General features: G+C 43.5%; 1 protein-coding gene across 1 annotated transcript in view; it reads right to left on the bottom strand.

Annotated features, from left to right (window-relative positions):
- Positions 1–8,788: 8,788 nt before the first annotated feature.
- ATP10A (ATPase phospholipid transporting 10A (putative)) overlaps positions 8,789–26,659 on the bottom strand; it is a 210,915-nt gene continuing 193,044 nt past the window's right edge. Inside the window, 9 exon segments of the mRNA XM_025852086.2 lie at positions 8,789–9,568; positions 9,571–10,085; positions 10,210–10,397; positions 10,873–10,977; positions 11,056–11,136; positions 11,814–12,014; positions 15,712–15,837; positions 19,203–19,279; positions 21,861–22,188. Coding sequence (XP_025707871.1) covers positions 9,540–9,568; positions 9,571–10,085; positions 10,210–10,397; positions 10,873–10,977; positions 11,056–11,136; positions 11,814–12,014; positions 15,712–15,837; positions 19,203–19,279; positions 21,861–22,188 — 1,650 coding nt within the window. The 3' untranslated portion in view covers positions 8,789–9,539.

The following is a 26,659-nucleotide window of genomic DNA, read 5'->3' as shown; positions in this document are numbered from 1 at the left end:
TTTGCCCACCCGGCAGTTCAGTGTTCCTCTATTTTATCTCAGGCATGCAGCTGGGTTTCAGAAACTCCAAATTTTAGGGAAACAGTGTAGTGTGGACCTGCACTGATCCTCTGGGGGAGGGTATCACCATGATGTTACTGGTGTCAGTTTGTCCCAGAAAAGCAGTTGCACATTGTGCAGGGGCTTGGAGTTCATGTTGAAGCACAGCAAAAAGCCAGCACCAAGGTTTGCTGCCCTTGGCAGGTGTCTCTCTTCCTATGCTAATGAATGGGGCTGCACATTGGCACCTTCTAGCTCTTTTGTCCCCTGAGAGGCAGTATCACCTTCCCCCAAATGCACTCCAAGAAGGGGGACTGTCTCTCCCATTGCAACCCAGGGGATCCTCAGACCATGCTTTCTGCTCCCAGGCCTCTGTCCCCCTTCCCAAAAGAAGCACCACTATGCCCACCAGGCTTTACCTGGTGATGGTGCAAACTTCTATATCTTCAGACTTTGAGCTCCATTGCTTGTAAAAACTTATGATTATCAGTTGCTGTAGTTTTCCCAATGATTTTGAGGATGTGCTTTTCTTGTGTAATCCCCTGCATACTTTCTCTCTTTCTCTCTCTCTCTCCTTCCTCTCTCTGATATCAAGGCTCCTTCCCCTCTGTAGCACCAGAGATTCTTTTCTCCCCTGAATCATATCTCTGCACCTCTTAGTTTCCACTATGTGGCCTCTTTTCTCCCTCTAGTTCTGCAGTTTGTTCTCTCAGCCTTCAGATTGATTTTTTTGGGTGTTCTGAATGATTTATATCTATGTAGCTGTGTTTGAGGGACAAGGCAAGCATAGGGTGCCCCTACTGCCCTGCCATCTTAACTCAAATCCTACCCAGTGCTTTTCTGAGATAATCATCAAGTTCATCTCTGTACCATGTTCATTTTTGAGATCACACTCCTTTGCTTGTGATTGATTAGTATTGTAGGCTTCTATGAATATTTGTCATCCTACAGAGTAGTTGACAATGCCCTTTATGATGTTTATTTCTCTGAAAAGGCTTTGGTATGCATATTCCTAAAGCCACTTCCTGGGTCATACCATTTTCCAAGAGGACATATCTGGGGAGGAGAGTAGTCTTTGGGAAAGAAGGTCAATTGTGAATGCAAGAAAATCTGGAAGCTGGAGCATGCTGAACTCTGATACTCAGGGAAATATGCATATAGTTTTTCTTGTATTTTGTGCTAACAAGCATTACATTAACTCAAGAAAGTAGTGTGTATCTTCCCAAGTAAGTTCCTTTTGTATGTGTTGCTCCAAGAAGAGATGGCATGCAGGGAGAGATTGGGGACAGCATCACCTCCAGTTCTGGTCACTGCTGGCTGCTGAAGTCCCTTACACTCCTCCTTCTTTCTCCCTGCTCTAACAGGACCCAGATATTCCTGAGAGTCCACTCATGTAAGTCAGGTACTTGGAGGGAAGCTGACCCCTCTTCCAGTTCTAGACAGAAGCTCCAGTCAGGACATTCCCCTCAATTTGCCAGCAACTGCAACCTGTGCTGCTTGAGGTAAAGGAACCCAGAACTCTGCTTCGGGGTGGAGAGGAAAGCCCTCTCCTCTGGACTGTGGGACCTGGCTCTAGCCATGTATCACCAAGAACAAAGCCAGCCTTAGGACAAAACTGACCCCAGAGAGCTGAGGGAGAAGGGGGTAAAGCCCCAGGTCTGAGTTGCTGAGTTCAATGGCCCCAAAGTCTATCCTGTCTCTGGCTTTGTAGACAGTGAGCCCTGCCTCCCCTTTCTAACCAGATGGGGTACATCTTCTATCTTGTTCAATGACCCTCACACACTGGATAGCCAGCAATTCTTCCTGGTGTGCTTTGCTCAGGAACTGCTTCTCCTGAGATCCTCCACCCTCTGTACCTTGCTCTTCTTGGGGACAAGCAGCTACAAGACCCCTAAGCAGGGAGCACATGCTGCTCACTTCACATCCCAAGGCTGAGCAGAGCAATTGATTCACAGCTGTCGGCAATATGCAAAGAGAGGGTGGAGGAGTTAAGATGGTGAAGGAGAGGGGGACTCTAAGTTTGTCTCATCCCTGGAATACAACGAGATAGTTATCAAATCATTCTGAACACCTGAGAAACCGGAGATCTGAGAAAACAAATGCTGCAAGTCTAGAAGTAGAAAAGCAACCACTGTTTGGAAGATAGGAGGTGGGGAGACTTGAATCTGGTGTGATATTGCTGAGGATATGGCAACAGGGAAGGAGTTACTGCAAGGTATTGTAAACAGCAGAGTGCAAAATCAGAACTTTTAGAAGTCTGGTACAGTGTAGGGAAGAGGAATGTGCCTGGCTTAAAGGTATTGAGTTGGTGAAGCAGGGCAGAATTCCAGGTGTGACAGCATGGTCTCAGGATCCCGGGGTCACAGGAAGAACGGGCCATGCCTGAGTGCAGCAGAGTTCCCAGGCATAGGAGCAGGGAAGTTGGCTGAGAACAGGGAGTCTAGGTGCCAGCTTTCTGCTCTCTGTTGCCGTGAACTGCAAACCTCTGCATGGTTGACTGCTTTCCTGAGAGGGGTCCAGCAAAAGGCAAGACCCTCAACCCACCCCTGGGAAGAACAGCATGGGTCCACACTGCAGTAGTCTATAAAATTTGGAGTTTTGAATCTGAGATAAAACACTGAGATAAAAATACTCAGTCACAGGCTGGGTGAACACAGAGTTCTGGCAGAAACTGGTAGACAAGAGAGATTGATTGCTTTTTCTGTGAGGGTTCACTGAAGAGTAAGGGGGTGTGAATTCTCAGCTCTGGGGCTAGAGAAGGGGGCACAGCCATAATTCATCCTGCCCATCAGCACGAGAGCCTTCAAGGAGAAAAACAATGCCACCTAGTGGAGCTGGAGCCACTTAGACAAAGCCCTGCCTCTGCACAGGAAGTGCATTTGCACTAGGGCAAGTCCACCTGAAAATCATCACAACAGGCCCCTCCCCTAGAAGACCACTACAAATAACTTGCTCACACCAAGTTTACTGATCATGGAGGGCTGCAAAGCTTCAGCTCTTGGGGAAAACAGTATATACCATTCTTTGTATTTTTATTCTTTAGTATTTTAGTATTATTTTTTCAGTTATTTTATTTTTTCAATTTTTTAAATTTTCTTAGTATTTATTTTTATATATAATTATATATATATTTATTTTTTGTTTCCCTTCATTTTATCTTTATATATATATATTTTTTTTTTCTTATTTTGGGATCTAGTTTTTTTTTTCTGTTGTTGTTACTGCTGTTTTTTTCTCCTTTCTACTTTCTTTTCTGCACAAAATGACAAGATGCAGAGATTCACCCTAAAAGAAAGAACAGGAGGTAGTACTCACTGCCAGGGAATTAAATTACTAAGATACAGCCCCAAGTAGAGGCCATAAAAACAAGGATGAATGAAGCAGAAGAGCAAATCAGTGATATAGAAGATAAAATGATGGAAAATAAGGAAGCAGAAAAGAAGAAGGAAAGAAAACTATTAGATCACGAAGGTAAACTAAGGGAACTCAGTGATTCCATAAAGCAAAATTATACCCAGATAATAGAGGTTCCAGAGGATGAGGAGCAGGAAAGAGGGGCAGAAGGTTTATTTGAACAAATTATAGCTGAGAACTTCTCTAATATGGGGAAGGAAACAGGCATTCAAGTCCAGGAGGTACAGAGAACCCCCTTCAAAATCAATAAAAATAGGTCAACACCTCAACCTATAATAGTGAAGATTGCAAATTTCAAAGATAAAGACAAAATCCTGAAAGCAGCTCAGGACAAGAGGTTTTTAACCTACAAGGGTAGACACATAAGCCTGGCAGCAGACCTGTCCACAGAGACTTGGCAGGTCAGAAAGGGCTGGCATGATATATCCAACATGCTAAATGGGAAAAAGATGCAGAGAAGAACACTTTATCCAGCAAGGCTATCATTCAGAACAGAAGGAGAGATAAGAGCTTCCCAGACAAACAAAAACTAAAGGAGTTCATGACCATCAAACCAGCCCTGCAAGAAATATTAAAGGGGACCCTTTGAGTGGGAAAAAAAGACCAAAAGCAACCTTGATTAGAAAGGAACAGAGGAAACTCTCCACAAACAGTGACATTACAGGGAATAAAATGGCACTAAATTCATATCTATCAATAATCACTCTGAATGTCAATGGACTAAATGCTACAATCAAAAGACATAGGGCATCAGAATTGATGAAAACAAAATAAAACAAAACAAAACAAGACCCATCATTATGCTGCTTACAAGAGACTCAGTTTAGACCTAAAGATACCTCCAATTGAGAGTGAGGGGATGGAAAACCATCTATCATGTTAATGGACATCAAAAGAAAGCCAGAGTAGCCATCCTTATACAAACTAGATTTTAAACCAAAGACTGTAATAAGAGATGAAGAAGGGTGCTATATCATAATAAAGGGGTCTATCCAAAAAGAAGATCTAACAATTGTAAATACTTTTTTTAAAGATTTTATTTATTTTATTTGAGAGAGTGAATGAGAAAGAGAGAGCATATGAGAAGGGGGAGGGTCAGAGGGAGAAGCAGACTCCCTGCTGAGCAGGGAGCCTGATGTGGGACTTGATCCCGGGACTCCAGGATCATGACCTGAGCCAAAGGCAGTCACTTAACCAACTGAGCCACCCAGGCGCCCAACAATTGTAAATACTTATGCTCCTAACTTGGGAGCACCCAAATATATACATCAGTTAATAACAAACATAAGGAAACTCATTGATAATAATGCAATAATAGTAAGGGACTTTAACACCCCACTCACAGCAGTGGACAGATATCTAAAATCAACAAGGAAACAGTGGCTTTGAATGACACACTGGACCAGATGGACTTAACGGATATATTTAGAACATTGCATCCTAAAGCGGCAGAATACACATTCTTTTCAAGTGCACATGGAACATTCTCCAGAATAAATCACATACTGGGGTCCCAAATCAGTCCTCAGGAAGTACAAAAAGATTGAGCTCATACCATGCATCTTTTCTAACCACACTGCTATGAAACTTGAAGTTCACCACAAGAAAAAATTTGGAAAGATCACAAATACATGGAGGTTAAAGAACATCCTACTGAAGAATGAATGGTTAAACCAGGAAATTAAAGAAGAATTAAAAAAAATACATGGAAGCAAATTAAAATGATAACATGACAGTCTAAATCCTTTGGGATGCAGCAAAGGCAGTCTTAAGAGGGAAGTATACTGCAATACAGGCCTACCCCAAGAAGCAAGAAAAGTCTCATATATACCACCTAAACTTACACCTAAAGGAGCTGGAAAAAGAACAGCAAATAAAGCCTAAGTCCAGCAGGAGAAGAAAAAATAATAAAGATTAGAGCAGAAATCAATAATACAGAAATTAAAAATAAAACAAGCAGTAGAACAGATCAATAAAACGAAGAGCTGGTTCTTTGGAAGAATTAATAAGATTTATAAACCCCTAATCAGACTTATCAAAAAGAAAAGAGAAAGGACCAAAGAAATAAAATCATGAATGAAAGAGGAGAGATCACAACAAACACCACAGAAATGCAAACAATTGTAGAAAATATTATGAAAATTATATGCCAACAAATTAGGCAATCTCGAAATAGGTAAATTCTTAGAAACATATGAACTACCAAAACTGTAACAAGAAGAAATTGAAAGTTTGAACAGACCCATAACCAGCAAAGAAATTGAATCAGTAATCAAAAATCTCCCAAAAAACAAAAGTCCAGGGCTGGATGGTTTTCCAGGGGAATTCTACCAAACATTTAATGAAGAATTAATACCCATTCTTCTGAAAATGTTCCAAACAGAAATGGAGGGAAAATTTCCAATATCACCTTGATCCTCAAGACAGACACAAAGACCCCACTAAAAAGAATTACAGACCAATATCCCTGATGAACATGGATGCAAAAATTCTCACCAAGATACTAGCTGACAGGATGCAACAGTACATTAAAAAGATTATTCACCAGGACAAAGTGGGATTTATTCCTGGGCTGTGGGGGTGGTTCAACATCCACAAATCAATCAATGTGATACACCACATTAATAAAAGAAAGGACAACAACCATATGATCCTCTCAATAGATGCAGAAAAAGCATTTGACAGAATACAGCATCCTTTCTTGATAAAAACCTTCCACCATGTAGGGATAGACGGAACATATCTCAACATCATAAAAGCTGTATCAACATCATAAAAGCCATATACAAAAGACACACAGCTAATATCATCCTCAATGGGGAAAAACAGAGTTTTTTTGCTACAGTAAGGAATAAGACAGGGATGTCTATTCTCACCATTGTTATTCAACATAGTACTGGAAGACCTAGCCTCAGCATTCAGACAACAAAAAGAAATAAAATTGGCAAAAAAAGAAGTCAAACTTTCACTCTTCGCAGATGACATGATGATATGTTATGTAGAAAAGCCAAAAGACTCCATCAAAAATTTGCTAGATTTGATACAAGAATTCAGCAAAGTTTCAGGATATAAAATCAATGCACAGAAATCAGTAGCATTTCTATACACTAACAATGAAGCATCAGAAAGAGAAATGAAGGAATCAATTCCATTTACAATTGGATCAAAAACCATAGGAATATATATATATATATATCCTAGGAATAAACCTAACCAAAGAGGTAAAGAATCTGTACTCTGAAAACTATAGAACACTTATGAAAGAAATTGAAGAGGACACAAAGAAATGGCAAAACATTCCATGCCCCCCTGCCTATGGGTTGGAAGAACAAGTACTGTTAAAATATCCATGTTACGCAAAGGAATATACACATTTAATGCAATCTCTATCAAAATACCACCAGCATTTTTCAGAGAGCTAGAACAAACAATCCTAAAATTTGCATGGAACCACAAAAGACCCCGAATAGGCAAGGTAATGTTGAAAAAGAAAACCAAAGCTGGAGGTATCACAATTCTGGACTTCAAGCTGTATTACAAAGCTTTAATCATCAAGACAGTATGGTACTGTCATGAAAACAGACACAGATTAATGGAACAGAATAGAGACCCTAGAAATGGACTCTCAACTCTATGGTCAATTAAACTTTGACAGAGCAGGGAAGAACAGCCAACAGAAAAAAGACAGTCTCTTCAACAAATGGTGTTGTAAAAATTGGACAGCCATATTCAGAAGAATGAAACTGGACCACTTTTTTACACCATTCACAAAAATAAACTCAAAAGGGATGAAGGACCTAAATGTGAGACAGGAATCCATCAGAATCCTAGAGGAAAACACAGACAGCAACTTCTCTGGCCTTGGCCACAGCAACTTCTTGCTAGACACATCTCCAAAGGCAAGGGAAACAAAAGCATAAATGAACTATTGGGACTTCATCAGGATAAAAGGCTTTTATACAGCAAAGGAAACAGTAAAAAAAAACCCCAAAAGTTAACCTACGGAATGGGAGAAGATATTCACAAATGACATATCAGATAAAGCGCCCAAAATCTATAAAGAATTTATCAACCTCAACACCCAAAAACAAAAAAAATCCAGTCAATGGACAGAAGACATGAACAGACATTTCTCCAATGAAGACATACAAATGGCTAACAGACAAGAAAAAATGCTCAACATCACTTATCATCAGGGAAATACAAATCAAAACCACAATGAGATACCACCTCACACCAGTCAGAATGGCTAATAGTAACAACTCAGATGTTGATGAGGATGTGGAGAAAGGGGAACCCTCTTATAGTGTTGGTGGGAATGCAAACTGGTGCAGCCACTCTGGAAAACAGTATGGAGGTTCCTTAAAAAGTTAAAAATAGAACTACCCTAGGACCCAGCAATTGCACTACTGGGTATTTATCCAAAACGTTCAAAAATAGTGATTCGAAGAGGTGCATGTACCCCAGTGTCTAAAATATCCAAAATATGGAAAGAGCCCAGATGTCCATTGACAGATGAATGGATACAGATGTGTATATATACAATGGAATATTACTCAGCCATCAAAGAGAAATCTTGCCATTTACAACAATGTAGATGGAACTAGAGGGTATTATGCTAAGCGAAATAAGTTGGTCAAACAAAGACAAATACCATATGATTTCACTCATATGTGGAATTTAAGAAACAAAACAGATGAACATAGGGGAAGGGAAGGAAAAATATGATCAAAACAGAGGGAAGCAAACCATAAGAGACTCTTAACTATAGGAAACAAACTGAGGGTTTCTGGAGGGGAGGTGGGTGGTGGGATGGGATAGTTGGGGGATGGGCATTAAGGAAGGCACTTGGTGTAATGAGCACTGGGTGTTATATGCAACTGATGAATCACTAAATTCTACCCCTGAAACTAATAATACACTATATGTTAACTAAGTTGAGTTTAAATAAAAAAAAATTTTTTTTAAGTGCAAAGAAAGGTCTTGGCAGAGGAAATGCTATATGATTAATTGCCTTCGATATTTCAAATTTTTTCCCATCCTTTCCCTCTGTTTAGATGGACAGAAATAATGACTCATAAGACAAATGTCTAAAGAAACATGCTTAAAAAGCCTAGCCTCTTGGCAGGAAGGGTCTTGTGGGGCTAGTAGCCTGGTGTATGGAGCCGTGATGTAACCTGGTGTCATAGCGTTACAGTGTGCAGCTTGCATGGTACCCAGCTGTATCCTTCATGGTGTTTAAAAGGACTTGCTATGAGGAAGTGCCCTGTGGTACTCAGAACATGCTGTTAGGTCACATATTAATAACTTCACACAACGGTGGCAACAGGACACGTTCTCTTTGCAAAGTGAAGGTTGTTTATTGTTTGTTATGATTTTGACAGGCAAGACCCTACATAGGGGCAGTAATACCTACAAGGTGATCTTTACAGAATGCCTGCCTAGATTTCAAGACTGGGATGAATTCCATGCATGCATTCTCTCTTTCCCTTTTCTGGGTGAAGCAGAGCCAAGCTCTCCCAGGCTGGCGGAGGCAGGGTGGGGGAACAGGGGACACGGACAGAGAAGTTGCATGCTTGCCCTGTCATCTCCCCTCACTGCTGTCCACGCCCACATGGGATTCACTTAGCTCATACACACATTAGCAGGAGGGGAAAGCCAAGGTCATGCATGTTGAAGAAAATCAATCATATTGCATTTTCTTATAAAATGAGATGAAAAAATAAATCTAAACACACTTTTCAAGTGTTACTCTTCTTTAAACTTTCATATACGTTAAAGCTCTTATTTCTCTTTTCAATATATTCTACTTAGAACTTTTAAAAAATAAACTTTCTTTTTTGGTACCTTTCATTTCCCGTGTTAGCCTTGGAAACATAAAATACATCTCACTAGAACTCTTCTGTGCAAATAATAAACATAAATAATATTAACATCTAAGTTATAAAAAAGAAGAGGCCATTTCAAGGTTTTCACTGCTACTTCCATCCACTGCAGTCCCTGGAAGATGCTCCTAGAAGTAGTCAGTGCCCTGCCCGCTTAAGCCACACAGATCCTGGTCTGGCTGGGGTGGGCTGGGCAAGAACTCACTGTCCTGCTTGTCCATCTGTAAACTACTTCGAGAGAACTGTAAGACACTTCCCAGCCCACTGACCAGCGAGAGGGAGGAAATCCAGTTGAGGGAGCTGAAGTTGGGCAGGCTGAAAATGGACGACAGGGGGGCTGCCCTGCTGGTGCTGGTGTGTTTCATCTTGGAGTCCCCAGGACACCCTTCTAGGATAGCCTCCCTTGGCATGGAGGACCCCGGGTCCTGACTGCTCAGTCCCTCCAGCAGAATGTTCTCCCTTAAAGTCACATTCATGTCCACCACACTGGGCTCCCCACTAGCCTCTGGGGAGCAGGCTGATCGCTGTACATGCCAAGATGCCTGTGAGGTGCAGTCCTGGGAGAGGTGTCCAGAGGTACTGATGCTCTTTTGTTCTGATGACTCAGTTCTGGGTTCTCCTGGGAGGTGTCCCTGAGCAAAGGTCTCTTTGGGAGCAATGAGTTTCTTGGGGGACCTCTTGGCCAGCTGGCGCCCCAGCTGAAGTTGGCTGGGGAAAAGACTCCCCTGCACGGCTTTGAAAAACAATCTGGAAAGCATATAAAAGACAGTCATCTGTGGGTGGTGCCTTTGAGTCTTCTGTGAAAAACACAAGCCTGAGAATGCTCTCAGAGCTCGTTTAGGACCTGAGGGACACTGTCCCTGATACCCACCTGGGAAGCAGTGCAGCGACAGGTGCTAAGAGACAAGTCAAGTAAAACACGGGGTCGCCCAATAACGTCTGCATAGTCCAATAAGGGTTGGACGGAGGATAACACGTCGCACAAGAAGCATTGTAAATCAAAGCCACAGTGAAAAACAGAAGGATACTGAAGCCGCAAGCTATCCAGTTGAGCCAGGTCTAAGGGGGAAAGAGAAAAATGGGGCATTTATTTCAAAAGAAATGCACTGGTCATCCGTCAGTGGGTAGCTATTCTAAGGGCCTAGTGAAAACATGGGTCTGTGGCATGGGCAGCTGGGGGGCTTGATGAAGCCTTTGGCATCTGTGGACCAGCCTGGGCACAGTCAGGGTGATGGAAGTCAGGCGTAGGAAGGAGAGAGAGAGGGAAAGGGGGGTGTGAGGTGGAGGAGGAGAGCAGAGTGGGCAGGAAGGAGCTAAAGGCTACCCAGGTGAAGACACCAGTCAGGGTGTGGCAGTTCCCACACCAGGGGTTCCAATACATGTGGTAGGCCCACGTATTGGTTTCTCTTCTCCACAGTGAGGCTGGCTTTGTAGTGACCTGTCTGCCCAGAGATCTTCTAGATGTCACGGAACCTGCCTGGGAGTGTGGGGCCCGCAGCATCAGCACCCCTGGGACCATGCCCACAGCTCTTACCCAGGTCTTGGTTTCAATACCCAGGTGCAGAAGGAAGGTGAACAGCGCAATGGCGGTGATGGGGGTTCCCCAGGTAAACACATCTGTGTCTGAGTCGTAGCAGGCCTGAAAGACAGTAGTGTCTTGTGTCTGTGGGTCGCTGGATGAAGCTGGTGAGAAAGACTGTGCCAGGTGCCAACTTACCAGGTAAGGAATGAAAAAGCAAACCAGGCTCTGGAAGGCAGCATCAGCCATGTTTATCCAGAACGTGCGTGGCCGATACTCCTGAGACACAGAAACAAGCACAGAAATTATAGGGAAGTAAGCATTTCTTCCAACAATGTCTTCCAGTAGCTACAGGCCCATCAATGTACAAGATAAGCACCCCAGGGCAACTTGCTAAGTCAGGACTTTGGCGAGTTGAGGTCCCAGACGGCTGGGGAACAAACACCACACGATCGTCTGCAGAGGCACCATCTGCAGCTGAGTCAATCATTCAGAGCATTTGTTCACAAGACCGGCTACTCTAGTTCTAGGTCAACAGCAGACACATAAAACCACTTCTTAAATCCTATGAGGGAGCATTTTTTAAAAATGCTAAAATGCTAAAAATAGGCTCCTGGAGACTGTTGGTGTAGAGACTTTTCATGCCATTATACTTTTTCTATTAATCTCCCTCTTTTTTTTTAGTGAGGTAAATTGGTACACAAAGACTGCACACATCTAATGTACACATCTGGATGGGTTTGGACAGATGCACATACCATCACTCCAGTAACCTTAATACAGTCAAGGAGACAGAATATATTTTTTACCTCCTACGGGTCATTTTCCAAAATTTTAACAATTTCTCCGAGGGTGTCCACTTAAAGGGAGGCGTGGAGACTTGCACTTTCTGTAAGGTGAATGTAGAGCATGGGAGGGCCAAGACATAAGAGGTGGGGGCCGGAGGGGAGCCTCACCTCCATGTTCTGGCCACTCTTGTAGAGCTGTGGTTCAGTCAACAGCACACCAGCTGGCACGTCTTTGTCCAGCACCCCAGTCACGAGCTGGGGAAGTGACGAGAAGAGCAGATTAAAGAAGATCAGATACCACTGGTCAATCATGGCAGATGCAGAGAAGCCACAGTAAAACTGGAACCAAAACAGGAGGCCCACGAACATCTGAAATCAAGAAAGGAAGAATGGGGACAAGCAATTCTTAGCTGTCCTTGCAGATTCACATCCAAGGGATCTAAGGGTTTTGTAGAATTTGACTATAAAGATTGAATTTACAGGCAGGAATTTCCTTCAAAGACAGCCCTAGTCTTGTGTCCTCTCCCTCCCATCTCATCTCCCTGAGCATAAAGGACTGGCAATAGGAGATGAGAATTCCCAAGGCCAGCCCATGGAGAGATGATGCTGGTGCCAGCCTTCAAGAAACGGCAGATTGGGTGGGACAGCATTTATTGAGCACCTATGAAAGTGCTGGCTAAGCCCTTCCTGACAGTCCCTTATCTTCACAGGACAAACTCTTTGTATCTTGTTCCCACAGCCAGCTGAGGAGATGAGGTCCAGTTGAGTACAGAAATTCCCCAGAAAGGTCCAGCAGGGTCTAGGGTTGCTCACACATCTTCTTCCCTAGTAGCTGTCCTCTGTGATCCTAAACCAAACCTACCTGTTCTACCTCACAGATCTTGCCTCTCCTTAGTCACGTACTCTTTCTGATGAGGAACAGTGGGCAATTCCTGACTCCCATGGCAGGAAGGACACAAGCATGCACAGCAACAAAGTCGATGATGGTATCAACATTGCTGCCTCGAGCAAGCCCAGATATCCACCGGGCACTCTGCTGGCAGGTGAGGGATACTGCCAGTATCCTCTCAGGTGAGGGATACTGTATGGTCACTGGTTCTTATAGCTACTACCCCCGCTTTGCTGAACAGGGAAGTGAGGGTCAGGGAGCTTGAACAGCCTCTTCAAGCCCCTCCTCAGTAGGAGGAGTTGGGTGGATCTCTTCCCCGTATTACTTGATCACTGAACATCGGTGGCTTGAGTGCATTTACATGGGGGCATGGCAATTTAGCAATGGCAAATCATTTACACTATCAGCTGTATAATTTAGCATAGATCATTTAACCTCTTTCTGCCTCAGTGTCCTTGTCTATGAAATGGTACTTAGCTATGGGTACCCAACGGTACCTAGTACCCAACAATACTTAGTTAGCTATGGGTTGTTGTGAGGATTAATGAACTTATGCATTTAAAGTACTCACGAGGTCTCCTTGTACACTATAGGTACTTATGATTTATTGTTTCAGTTAGCAGTACAGCTATTTTCGCTGAGGGCCAGTGTGCTTACTCCATTCAGAGAAAAGGAAACTCAGGTCCAAGATGTTAAATGACTTCACTACAGTCATTGTATGAGTAATAAAGCCAATCTGTTCAAACCATTTGTGGGTCTTGGCCTGGAGGGCAGAGACCCCCAGGTGGAAGAACATTCTCTGCAGGGAACCACAGGTAATGGCCTAGGTTTTTGTTCTGGAGCTGCCACTATCTTTCAGACCTTGAGTTACCTTCTCTGAGCTTTAGTTTCTGGACCTGAAAATGGCTTGGTCTGAAGATCAGGAAACAATGACACATATCCTCCAAGTCTTGTTTCAAACTATGACTTAGTGCAACTTTTCTCTTCCACACTGAAAACTGACAAACTTGGGTTTTTCATTGACTTTCTTCCCTTCTCACTCCCACGGCTTTCTCTCACCCACCCCCACGGGCTCAGCCTAATGAGTCATCAGTGAACAACTGGAGTCAAGAGAAAGAGGAGGAAAAGTACTTAGATAATTGACATTTTTTTCTCGTAGTACCAAAAAGCCTTCTTCCCAAACTACTGTTGCTATGGAAACTTTTCTTCTCTGTTCTTTATTGGAAAGGAAGACCAACATACTCCTAAAACTAATGAATTTCTCAGTTTGGGAGGCAGGGTAATTATCCTTGCACTTCTCAACTAGGTTAAGTGCTTGTTAACAGAGGCCCTGCATCTTATATGGAATAAAGACAAATATCCCCTTCTCCTTTCTGTCCCCTCCATGAGGACAGATTCATCATGACAGGCAGGAGGCTGTGCCCATTCAGGTGGCCACTCTGGCACTCATTTGCAACTGAAATGCTGAATTCCCTCCTGAGAAATTTTCATAAGGAATTATGGAGAGCAGAGCTCAACTCTCATGTTTTGTTTTCAAATAAAGGAAACAAAATCCCTAGAAAGCAAATAACTTGCTCAAGATAGTACAGAAATTCATGACAGAAACAGAGCTGGGGCTCCACCTGCCCAGCCCCACTCATCTATACTCAAGCACCCAACCACCTCTTTGGGAACTGGGAACCTCTAGATTTGCAAGTATATGCTTGGCGGCCTCAGCTCTGGGGATGCAATGCCACGTGGATGGGAGACAGCAGGGAGTAACTGGCCAAGGCCAAGGGCAGCATGGCACAGATTTCCTTGGACGGAATCCCAGGCACAACCTAATCAGAATTAATTTCCAGGACGCAACTGATCAAACTGGACATGCCATGATGGGTCCTGAGTATCCATATTCATTTACTAGAAAACATTTTGAAAAATGGGTGAAGATAAGGGGGGCAAGACGGTTGGAAAAAGTAGATAGGTCTAAATCTCCAGAACAAACAAGAACATGAACAAGAAGTACACTGATGGCAGTTTCGAGTTAGCATGGGAATTTTTTAATGTAATTAGAAAAAAATATATGTATCTTTTAATTTATTGTATTTTGTTCTTTTTTAGAAGAGTATAGGATGATCTTGACACTGGAATTGTGGCATCCAATGTGGCAGATTTGTGGGACTACCCTGAAAGATCACTTACCCCAAGAGTTTATTTATTGTACATTCAGCCACAAGCTTTTATAGAGACAAGAGCAATAAGTAGCAACTCAGTAACTTCCTAGCAGAATGTCTATGAGTAGAGCAGCGTTCTAAAATGGCCATGGCATTCATGCTGGAGGGCTATGGAGGCGGACCCCTGTCTGCCAAGGACTTAGTAATAAAGGAACTAAGAGTTAAACATTAGGATCAAATGAAAAGGAGCAGGGCCCTGGATGAGAGTCTCTGGAGAGACAGAACTGTAATCAGCCAGCCAGGTCTGGGAGTGACCTAACTGGAGGGTCAATTATAGAATGAGCTGGCCAGAATGGGGCACACCTGCCCTGCCAGCACTGGAGAAAGTGTGGCCAGGCCCTGCTGGTGGCTCTGTTCCTCAGGCCCTACACCTGCGTCCTGACCCGGGAACTCACACACCTCGCCCAGTGTGGGTATGTTTCCTCAGAGGCCATTCAGTATTGGGATCACAACATGACTGTTCCCATTCTGATTCCAGCACTGGCACTGCACTCCTGCTTATTCCTGGATTGGCCTGTCTGCTCTAGAGGATTCCTGTCTATGGATAACCTCAGCAGTCTGCTCCCAGGAAACACATTAACAGAATGATTAAGTGTTGGGAGTCCGATGAGCTGGGGTTACACGCAGCCCTGACTACTCACTCACTAGCTGTGTGACCTTGTACAGACCACTGTAATTCATGATTCCCCCACTTCTTATTATAAAGCACTAAGTGGACATTCTTGTTTGATCTGTTTCTATAGCTTTCTCCCTTAGAGGTGCAGTTACCTTTATGTGCCTGTGAGCTAGACTTCTGAGCCTATAGGGGGGCAGGCCTGGGATAAGTTCACAAAGGCCAAGGAGGACGGAACCCACAGGAAGCCCTGGGATGGCCAGATGGCTACATTCAGGGGATGGTCCAATAAATCTCAGCCCAGGCTTTTTGCTTCAAAAACTCTAGAAACGAGAAGTGTCAAATACCTACTGTATTCTTGTAGAAGAAGTACAGCACCATGTTGGCAAGTCGGGAATAGCACCAATGTCCATGAACAATTAAGAGTCTCTCAAGGTATCGGAACCTTGGCACTGCAAAGTCACTGGCCATCACTGCCTTGAAAGGGAAAGAAGTCCCTGTTATTGGTGACATCTTACTCCATCCAAGGTGTGTCTTATCTCCCCCAAATACAAGGCATGTTTCATACACAGTGTGCGTGTGACTGGCCAGGGCTTACTTTATCCCTGTTTCCCTTATTATCTCCTTCAATTAAAAAAAAAAATCAATCAATCTCAACAAGCATTCTAGTTCAGGGATATCATTTTATAGAACTCATTTAAGATTTTGAAAATATGTAATTGATTTTTAAAAGCTTTTGTTTTCCCATTTTTAAAAGATTTTATTTATTTATTTGAGAAAGAGAGACAGAGATAACAAGAGGGGAGAAGAGGGAGAAGCAGGCTCCCCACTGAGCAGGGAGCCTGACACAGGGCTCCATCCCAGGACCCTGGGATCATGACCTGAGCAAAGGCAGAGGCTTAACCGACTGAGCCACCCAGGTGCCCCATTGTCTTCCCATTATTTCTTTAACAAGCAAAAAACAAAAACAAAAACCCAGAGATGTACAGTTTCCCTACTATTCTCCACCCTCTGATGTTTTATTCATTTTGGGATCTCAACCCAAAGATGAACCAAAGCTTCCCTTTTGTATGAATCAGAGACAGGCAGTTGGCCATCTTGAGTGGTGTGTTTTGGGTTCCTCTCCTCAGCAGCCACAGATGATAAGCAAGAGCAAGCCCACGGCTCTGCTGGCCTTCACATAACCCAAATCCAGGAAGCTGCAAAAAGGCAACAGGTATCCATTCCACTCAGAAGAGAGTGGGGACAGCAGCTTTCCTCCATGGAAAGGAAAGATGATGGGGGGTCAAATTGTCCCCTCACTTCACTGAGTATCATGCTCTACACAATTAAACAAAGTGGGCCAGACAAATGCCATCAAAATGATACCTTTTGTACCCAGAATAACTGAGAACCCACCATATAATGAATTTCTCTATTTGGAAAAAAAGTCAGAAAATGTGAGGGAAAGAGATTTCTGCTTATTTTTGGAGGATTGTTCTACAAAAAAATGTAAGTCAGCTTTTAAAACTCAACTGATCTCCCTCTAGTCAAATAACTCCTTGAAGAGTCAGATCACACTTGATGTGGTCCCTTAGGTGAAATAGAATAATGTCATTATACATGACAGAAAAGTGTGAAACCTTCAAATGTCTGCTTTCTAAACCAAAAGTTAAGGATTTCAAAGCAAATACTGTTTCTATACCTCTTCCTGTCAACACTGACACTTTGTGTACTCCTTTCCAGCCTTCTGCCACTCCTTCCCACCTCCAAATTTAGGCCCCGAATCCACTCTTTCTCCCTCTGTCAAGGTGGCCTTCCAAAATGCTCCCAGCTATGTTAGATCTTCCTGTGAAATACTCAACACCAAAACCAGTGTTTCTCTTTGATAGCATTTATTACAATTGTGACTATGTGTGTACATTTAAAATATGTATCTATCTTCCCAACTTTCCTGGACATTCCATGAGAGCCAGGATAGTAGATGTGATCACCGTGTACACCCTGAGTTCCCATTCAGTGGTTGGCCCCATCGGGTGCTCAATAAACACAGTGGACCAGATGACCCCATGAAGACCAAGATTCTCAGAGATGCAGGATCTCCTTGGCCAAACTGAGATAAGCTTCACACCTTGGCTAAGCTGGGGAGCTCCAAACACCCTCACTCATTCCTGATGGCTCTGCTCAGATCCCTAGTATCCATGTTAACACAGCATCCCACAAAGTCCATCTTCCAAAGGACTCACCTTTGCTTACTGGACTGACTAAAATGCAAGCAGGGGAAATATTCCCTGGGAACCTGAGCACTTGGAACAGTGAGAAAAGGTATCAGGCCTTACCATCATCTTACATAATGTATCCTCAATTAGAAGTGTAGCTTTAAATAAATGCAGAAGCATCCAACTACATCCTACCTGGAAGTCATGCTCACTCAAAGCTTCATCTCAGTATGTTCCCTATCATTTGGCTGTTGCCATCATTTCTCACATGGCTTGAAGTATATATCTGCACTGGCCCCTGGCTTGAGGATGTGAGCAGTAGTGGTAGTTCAGTCCCCTCCCCATCCACAAACCTGAGAGTCTTTCATACAAAATGTATTTACTTGGTGCATTTCTCTGGATATGCTATTTACAGGCACTGCCCTGGTCAGCTTTTCACTATAGGAAACAGGTACAGTGGAGATGATGATGAAAACATTAGAATGAACCAACAGTTTTGTTCATCCATTTACTCCCCATGTACACGGCATTAAAAGGCAGGGATTAGGGGCACCTGGGTGACTCAGTTGGTCAAGTGTCTGCCTTCGGCTCAGGTCATGATCCCAGGGTCCTGGGATGGAGCCCTGCATCGGTCTCTCTGCTCAGCAGGGAGCCTGCGCCCTCTGCCTGCCTCTCTGCCTACTTGGGCTCTCTTCTTTCTCTGTCAAATAAATACATAAAATCTTTTAAAAAAAGGCAGGGATGAGTCCAACCTTAGGCTGTATTTTCCATTTCATGGAAGAATTAAAACCACAGAAGTAACATAACACAGTGACACGGGTCAGCTGAGGGCAGGAGGAGAGTAAGGTACATGCTGAGGATGGTCCAAGAGGAACTACAGTGTTTCTAGCTTGGGACTTTCCATCTTACTTTTATTTTAATGTCAGGTAAGAAAATTAATGACACATACAAGTGTCTGGCACATACAAGTGTTCATTGAATAATTACTGATTGCATTAATGAATAACTCAATCAATGACAAAATGGTTGACCAACATCTGGATTTTTAGGAGAAGGAAACTGGATACGTTTTTCTCTAAGGTCTCCACCAAGTTAAAAAATGTCATGATTCCCCAAAGTTAATCAAATGTTGGAAATTGTTGTGATACTATATCCAGAAGAAAGTTAGTTTTAATTAACTCAGTTGTTCAGCATCTGAATCACATGCTAAGAACCAACATAGTGACAAATGAAAAAGGCAGAGATAAATTTTCATGTGAGTCAAGATGGCTACATTCCATTTTTTATAGTGATACCAGATTCCAACAGTTCTACAGCAGAGTCATTTTTTTTCAAATGGAACAGTAAAACATGACTTCTTCCAAGGATGAGCCATAAATAGCCAGAGAGAAGGTGATGACTCACCTTGCCTCACTCTGTTCCACTTATTTCACAAAAATATACTTATAGATCTAGGCAAAGCTATTTACTGCTTCATAAACATGAAGAACTAGCCACCTCTACTTTATCTTCTACTACTGCTTAGTAAAAGGTGAGGATCACGTTGCATTGAAGGTCAACCCTTTAGCTTTGTTGGACAAAGCCTATGGCAAGGTACGACAGTGGGCCACTTGGTCACATAGGATAGCCCTGATGGGTCTTTACCTGCATGCCCTCCTGGCCTGAGATTCCCACACCCACATCTGCCACCTGGATCATGCTGACATCATTGGCTCCATCTCCTAGAAACAGAATCGTTTGAGTTCAGATGCACAGAATCAAACGGCTTGACGGATCTTCATGGGGTCCCTACTGAGCTGAGTCCTGTGAAAGGGTCATGGGGATGAGTGAGGAAGAGGCAGCATAGAGTCTGCCCTGGGAAAACTGAGTTAAGCAGTCAGAATAAACATGGTGTGAGGTTTGGAACTGCCAGTCACGTCAAGAGATGTTTCAGAAAGCTGGCTAGCACGGTTACCACTTTGTTTAGTATTCACTCTACATTATTGGCTCATATACCTATAAAGAGAGCCCTTAACAGGGTGTCTGGCACAATAAAGATTCTATCATCATCATTGTTATTACTTACTGAGCTCTAGCCTTTATCACATGTAGACCATATCAGTAAAGGCTATTCTAATTCACGCTCACACGAGCAGCTTTCTAAACTGAACAAAGGAGGTTAAATTCTGCCCAGCAAACTCTAGAGTCCTTTTTGTACAGATTACCAGCTAGCTTATTAGCTAGTGTGCTTACCTTTGGGCCCCTCTAAAGATGTGATAAAGAAAAACTTCTATTTATTCAGTCAAGCTGCTGATAGAAAATGGTTAAGAACATAAGACATAGGTCAGAGATCTCATCACCTTCAGGGAAAAACAAGCAGAAACTTAAATTCATTGTCACTCAGGAATAGGACAGCAGAAGGGCCCAAATCACAGAGTACTCCCAAGTTTCAAATAGGCAAAAAGTGCAGATATACAAGTCAGAGTGATTCGTAAAATGGCTATAGGATGTCTCTGTCCTATGATTTTTCTGTTCTTTTTTTGCACTGGGCCCAACATGAGTGATCAGTCAGTATTTGTGAAATTGAAATTCTGTGAAGTCATTAACAATCTCTGCAGCTTTTCCCAGAATGTCCCAATCAAAGTGAGATATGGTGTGTTCTCTACGTTATTAACTCCTGGACCCCTGGGACACCTAGCCATCAGTGCTTTCACTCATGGTCAAAGAAATGAGCTAAAGTTCTGATGGGTCATTACTTTCCCTTTCCCTTTTGAGATTCTATTTTGTTTTTTCTTTTCTTTCTAACCAACTAAGACTTTACCTCCATTTTTTTTTTAATTAATACCATACACCAGTGATTCCATGGCTGACCCAGGCACTGACCAGGCTGTGAAAATGTGGTTCATTCATGTGTTACACCAGCCTTACCAGGGGCATCGTCCTCATGCCACCACAGAGAGGAGCTCAGAGGAGCCTGCCCCCAGCCAGTACACTCCTCAGCAGTGACCTACAACACTTGCCAAGGGAGCTCTGAGGAACACTCCAGACACCTGAGGGCAAAGGTGGGACTGAGACAGCCTCCCCTAGGAGGGGCTCACCCCTGGGGCCTTCCCATAGCCCGGACCAGGGAGTCAGAGCTAAACATGTGTTCACATCTATGCTCATCTCACTCCCCTTAGTGGTTACCACAGCCCTCAAGATGTACAGGGCTGTCTCCATGACAACCACACTAAGGCCGTCCCACCTGAGACCCAGGCTCTACCAGCCTCAACTTTGTCCTAATGAAGTGTGCCATGTGAGAGGGTAGCAATTCCCACATCAACAAGGTGAGACTGTCACAGACCCTTTGCAGAAAATACTGTAATTATTATTGGTGAGGATCCTTTATTTCAGAACCAAATCTCATCTAGGTATGGATTCTATATTCGGGGAGACCAAACTTTTTGGTATCTGGGGGTCAAAGGGATTGCCCCTTTCCCTGGGCTACCTGCAGTCTTTACCAGCCCTCACCAGCAGATGGTGCTGCTGAGTCCCTGAACCTGGCAGGAGATTGGACCCCCAACCAGAGTGGGTGGGGATGATGCCTTTGGGAGGAGGTAGGTGAGGACTGGGTAGCACTGGAGAGGACCTTAGAAGGCTCTCCAAGCCAAAAGTCTGCAAGGAAAAACCACCATTAGATGCACAGTCCTTAAGGAAATGCTGTAAGATTTAGCAACTACTCACATGCTTATGATGGATTCATTTAATTACATGCTTGTCTTGGAATAATCAGTAAAGTTCAAAGGCTAAGAGGCAATGGGGATTCTGATCACCATCACGTCTCTGGGTTCTTGAGGTATTATGGAGTCTTGCACTCCAGTTGGCTCATGGTTACCAGAAGCACCTGCAAAGGGCCTTCTTTTTAAGGTGTTCTGAGATAATGCTTAGCATGCCAGGCTCTGCTATGGCAGAGGCTGCCTGGGACAGCAGATCTCTAGTCTCCTGTCTCCCAAGAAACAGTATAAGTTCTGTCTTCCTAAATTGCCATTGTATAATTATATACAGCTATAGATAGATAGATAGATAGATAGATAGATAGATAGATATAACTGTTGTACATTATTTTATGGTTTTCAAGTCCATGTTTTATATTTTGAAAAGGCTGCTTACTTTCTTGCATCGGGTGTGATTTTATAAACAGAAATAGAGCAAGGAAGTGTTTTCCCATCTTACAATATAGCATAGAAGAGGTGGAAAGTCCTGGATGCATCCAGAGGAAGCAGCTGCACAAGATGGGGGCTACTCATTTACGTAGGGCCCCTCCTGGCTGGCCTGGATACTTGCCTATGGCCAGAGTCATGGCCTTGAGCTTGCTTCTGACCAGTTTCACCACCATACTCTTCTGCAGAGGTGTCGAGCGACAGCAAAGGACTGACCGGCACTGCTTAGCGAGAAAGAGAAATTTGTCCTCTAGGTTTTTCTCAAGGGCGTAGGCCAGACTTCTCCCATCGATCACAAGGCTTGGGCTGGGGCCAGAGGTGGTGGACGTGGAGGGCGGACAGAGAGGGGAGAACCCCACGCTCACGTTGCCTGCGGTCTTCTCGGGGGCACTGCGGGGGCTCCTGGACTGCACATAGTGTAGGCACTGGTCTAGCAGGGCCGCACAGGCCTCCTGAAACGGACATGAGAGGAAGCACAGTTCACTCAGCTGCACCACAGATTAGGTTACCTTCCTCAACACTGACAGTCTGATAATCTCAAGGGCACCAGGCTGCAGGCTCTGCCCAGAAGAGAAGTTAGTTGAGGATGGCGACTCTCCACATTGAAGAGGATGAGCTTGTCTAGCGTTTTGATAAGACTCCACTTCATTGCCCATTACACTGTGTGGAGATTAGACGAGCACATCTTCACTTTGTAAGGCCTGACTGTACTGTGGCTAAACTGCTAGGTGGTTAGGCTGAGGGAGTCTTACATGCACTTCTCCATTCTTCTCTGGGGACTTTACTCAGCCATTCTTGCTTGCTTGTGAGGTACAAAGCCTTTTAAAAGTCTTTATGATGATTATCCTCTAAAGAAGTATAATTATCAGTGTTTCCCTAAGCTCTCCAGTTGACTGGGGAAATTTTTTTAAAAAGTGTAATTATTGAGGCTTTTATTGGCAATGTCCTTCCAAAACTGTACCTGAATTCCAGAAAGAACAGGAAAACTTATTGGGGAAGCCGAGGGGTCAGGGGACATAAGAAAGATGACTATTTCTAGGAATAAACACACTCCAGGGAAGGCAAGTAGTTCTTGGCCCTCTGTAGACAGTGAGCCCACTGGGTAAGCAACCAATTTCCTGCAATGCACCAGTTGTGTCCCATAAGTGCTTATTGAGGACCTTCTGTATTTAGAAAAGTGAGACAAGAAAAAGGAAGACTGAGAAGACACAGTTACTGGCCCTTGAACAAATGGCAGGGGCTGAACATACACACAATCACAGTAAGTCACAGACTAGGATGTGCAAAAGTGTTACAGGATATGAAGAGGGAGAGATTTGCTTCCAGGGTGGGGTTGGGAGTGGTAGTAACTGAGGCAGGGCTGGAAAAGGATATGAGATCTCATTCTACAGATACCATGAGTTCCCTTGTGCTAGCACCAAGAACTGCTAAGGTAAAATGCAGTGAGGACATCCACCCTGGCTCCCCAGCTGAGTGCAGCTATGGCAGCCAAAGAGAATTCACAGGGCAACTGTTTGAGGACTTTGAAAATAAAGTCCCCAGCTGTTGCACTGGGGAAGAAGACCAGCATTCTAAGTACACTGGACAGGTGGGTGAGTTTTCCATTTTCCCTCTGGTAGGGCCTGCTCTGTACCCAAGCATCATAGAATCTGGAAGTGTGTGCCAAGGCAGGGACAGAGAGAGCTCCAGGAGAAGCCCTCCTGTTCTAGCTGGAGGAGTGGAAAAGAGAACTCCCAATGCTCAGAGAAAATAGAGGAAATCCCATTTTTATTTATCTTTTTCTTTATTCTCTTGAACCCAGCTCCAGGCAATTTTGCTATGGTGGCAGCAGGACCATCTGCTGCTGCAGACTGTGGTCCTGTGGTGGCAAGGTAACTTCTGCCTTTTTCTCTCTGTCCTACCACAACTTGGCCTTGGATGGAGGTGTCGGTGCAGATGTACAAAGTAAAGCAAAGGAACTCAAACCCCAGCTTTCTGGCCAGAGGACTAGAAAGGGGAGTCCCAGAGAACCAGAAAGTACTGGAAAAAATTGTGAAGAGGGAAGAGCTTAGCCAGCTGACCCCATAGCATGGTTTATTAATTCCTGAACTACAAACAAGCCATGCACACATAGACATAATCCTAAATGGCATAACAAAGACATTTGAGAATTAAACTTGGGACAGACTGCCACCCAAGTTCCCAACTTTTATTAAGGGGTGGCAAAAATTTGAGACAGATTCTAACAGCTTGGCAAAGGCTACACAAAATTGACATAGAAACCACCATCTAGAGGCTGTTCAGAGCTTGCAGCCTGAATCTAAGAGGGCTGATTACCTGCCTAAAATATATCCACATTCTCCACAGATTTTAAAATAACCAGTGTCATTCAAAATGCCCACAATACAACCCAAAATTCATCAGCATACAAAGAAGCAGGAAATTCTCAATGCATGTGAAAAAAGACAGTCAACAGAAGCCAAAGAGAAGATGACATATATAGCAGAATTATTTGAGAAAGACTCAAACAGCTATTATGAAAATGCTCTATCTATTAAGAGTGGACATTCTAGAAATGGATAGACAGTCTCAGGAAAAAAACAATATATAAAGAAGAACCAATAGAAATTTTAGAACCAAAAAACACATTAACTAAAATAAGAAGCTCTTTGGATTCTAAATAATTTATGTAGATACTCTGTCCTCAAGGAGGGGAAATAGAACTCCACACTCTGAGTGTAAACTGTGCATAGTCACTTCCTTCCAAAGAGTACAATAATGGAAAGTGGTAAAAATAATTGGAGAAAGCTGACAAACATAAAATCAACAGTGATAAGTCATGTTGATTTAATGTACCTTTAATATGATGTGATAAAATGTTGAAAATGGCACTTTAGGTCTATGGAGCTTTTCCCCTAAACTCATAACTCTATTCTAGTCATGAGAAAAACACCAGACAGGGGGGCGGGGCAAGATGGCGGAGGAGTAGGAGACCTGGATTTCCTCTGGTCTCAGGAATTCAGCTGAATAGGGAACAAACCATTCTGAACACCTACAAACTCAACAGGAGATCGAAGAAGAGAGTAGCAACAACTCTGAACAGAGAAGCGACCACTTACTGGAAGGTAGGACATGCGGAGATGTGAATCTGAGGCGATATTCGGGAGGACAGACAGCAGGGGAGGAGGCCTCTGCCGGCCAATTCTGGCAAGTGATAGAGTCGCGGAGCACAAAATCAGAACTTTCAGGAGTCGGCTCCGCTGAGGGACGTCGCTCCAGTGGCTAAGCGGGGGGTGGAACCCTCGCGGGACAGTGTGGTCTCAGGACCCTCAGGGTCACAGAAAGACCAGTGGTGCCTGAGTGCGGCAGAGCTCCCAGGTATTGGAGTGGGGAAGCCGGCTGCAGAGACGGAGCCGAGGAGCGGGCTCTCAGCTCGGGGTTGCCATAAACTGTGATCCGCGGCCCAGTCAGGCCACTGCTCCTCCAGCAGGGACCCAACAAGCGGCAGAGCTGGGGAGACTCCTCTTCCTCCCCTGGGAGGAGCGCACCACAGGGATCTGCTGGGTTTGGAGACTCCACACGGGGTCGGGAGCCAGAGATAGAAACACTTGGTCACAGGCCAGGTAAGCACGCGGTGCGGCCGGAAACCAGAGAGACGGGAGTGACTGCTTGTCTCTGGGGGTGCACCGAGGAGCGGGGCAACAAGTTCTCAGCTACTCCGGGCAGAGATTGGGAGGCCACCATTTTCACTCTGGTCCTCCAAAGCTGTACCGAGAGATTGCAGGGAACAAAAGCTCCGGAGAGCAAACCCGAGCAGATTGCTTACCCCAACAGACAAGGGTGGGTCAATTCCACCTCCGGCAAAGACATTTGGGAACCACGGCAACAGGCCCCTCCCCCAGAAGATTAGCACGAACAGCCAGCAAGCCAAGACCAAGTTTACCGATCAAGGAGAATGGGAGAACTCCAGCGCTAGGGGAATACTGCACATAGAATTCATGGCTTTCTTACCATGATTCATTAGTTTTTCAAAGTTAATTTTTTAACTTTTTTTTTGAATTTTTCTTTTTCCCTTTTTCAACCAACATCTTATCAATCCCTTTTTAAAAAAAAACATTTTTATTTTTCATTTTTAGAGTCATATTTTATCCCTTTATAGTAGTTACCCTTATTTTTGGCATATATATATAAGTTGTTCTCTCTTTAAAATTTTGAGATACAGTTTCTTCTAACAGATCAAGTATAACCTAAATCATTAGTGTATGTCTTTGTTCTAGTCTTCTGCCTGATCACATACTCTTTTTTCTTTTTTTTAAATCTTCTTCTTTCTATTTTCAAAAAAAATAACAATTCCTTTTATAAAATCTTTTATAATTTTCATCTTTACAGTCATCTTCCATCCCTTCATTGTATCAACACTTATTTTGTTCATATATGTCTTTCTTCCTTTAAAATTTTAGGAGGCACGATCTTCTAATAGACCAAAATACACCCAAAATCTAGTGTGTGGCACTGATCTATGCACTAGACTGATCATATTTGATCATATTCTGTTTTTATTGTTTTGTTCTGTTTTTGTATATTTTTTTTTCTTTCTCTCTTTTTTTTCTTTCCCTTTCTTTTCCCCTGGTTTCAGGTCTTTTCTGAATTGTATAGAGTATATTTGCTGGGGACGTTGTTAACCTGTTAGCATTTTGTTCTCTCATTCATCTATTCTCCTCTGGAAAAAATGACAAGACAAAAAAAATTACCTCAACAAAAAGAACAAGAGGTAGTACCGTCTGCCAAGGACCTACTAAATACGGATATTAGTACGATGTCGACCTAGAGTTCAGAATCATGACTTTAAAGATACTAGCTGGGCTTGAAAAAAGCGTGGAAGTTATTAGAGAAACACTTTCTGGGGAAAAAAAGAACTAAAAACTAACCAAGTCGAAATCAAAA

Source organism: Callorhinus ursinus, unplaced genomic scaffold (genome assembly GCF_003265705.2).
Source record: "Callorhinus ursinus isolate GAN/ISIS: 27379988/994484 unplaced genomic scaffold, GSC_fseal_2.0 scaffold78, whole genome shotgun sequence".
NCBI classification, from domain to species: Eukaryota; Metazoa; Chordata; class Mammalia; order Carnivora; family Otariidae; genus Callorhinus; species Callorhinus ursinus.
This window is presented reverse-complemented; position numbering and strand designations above follow the sequence as displayed.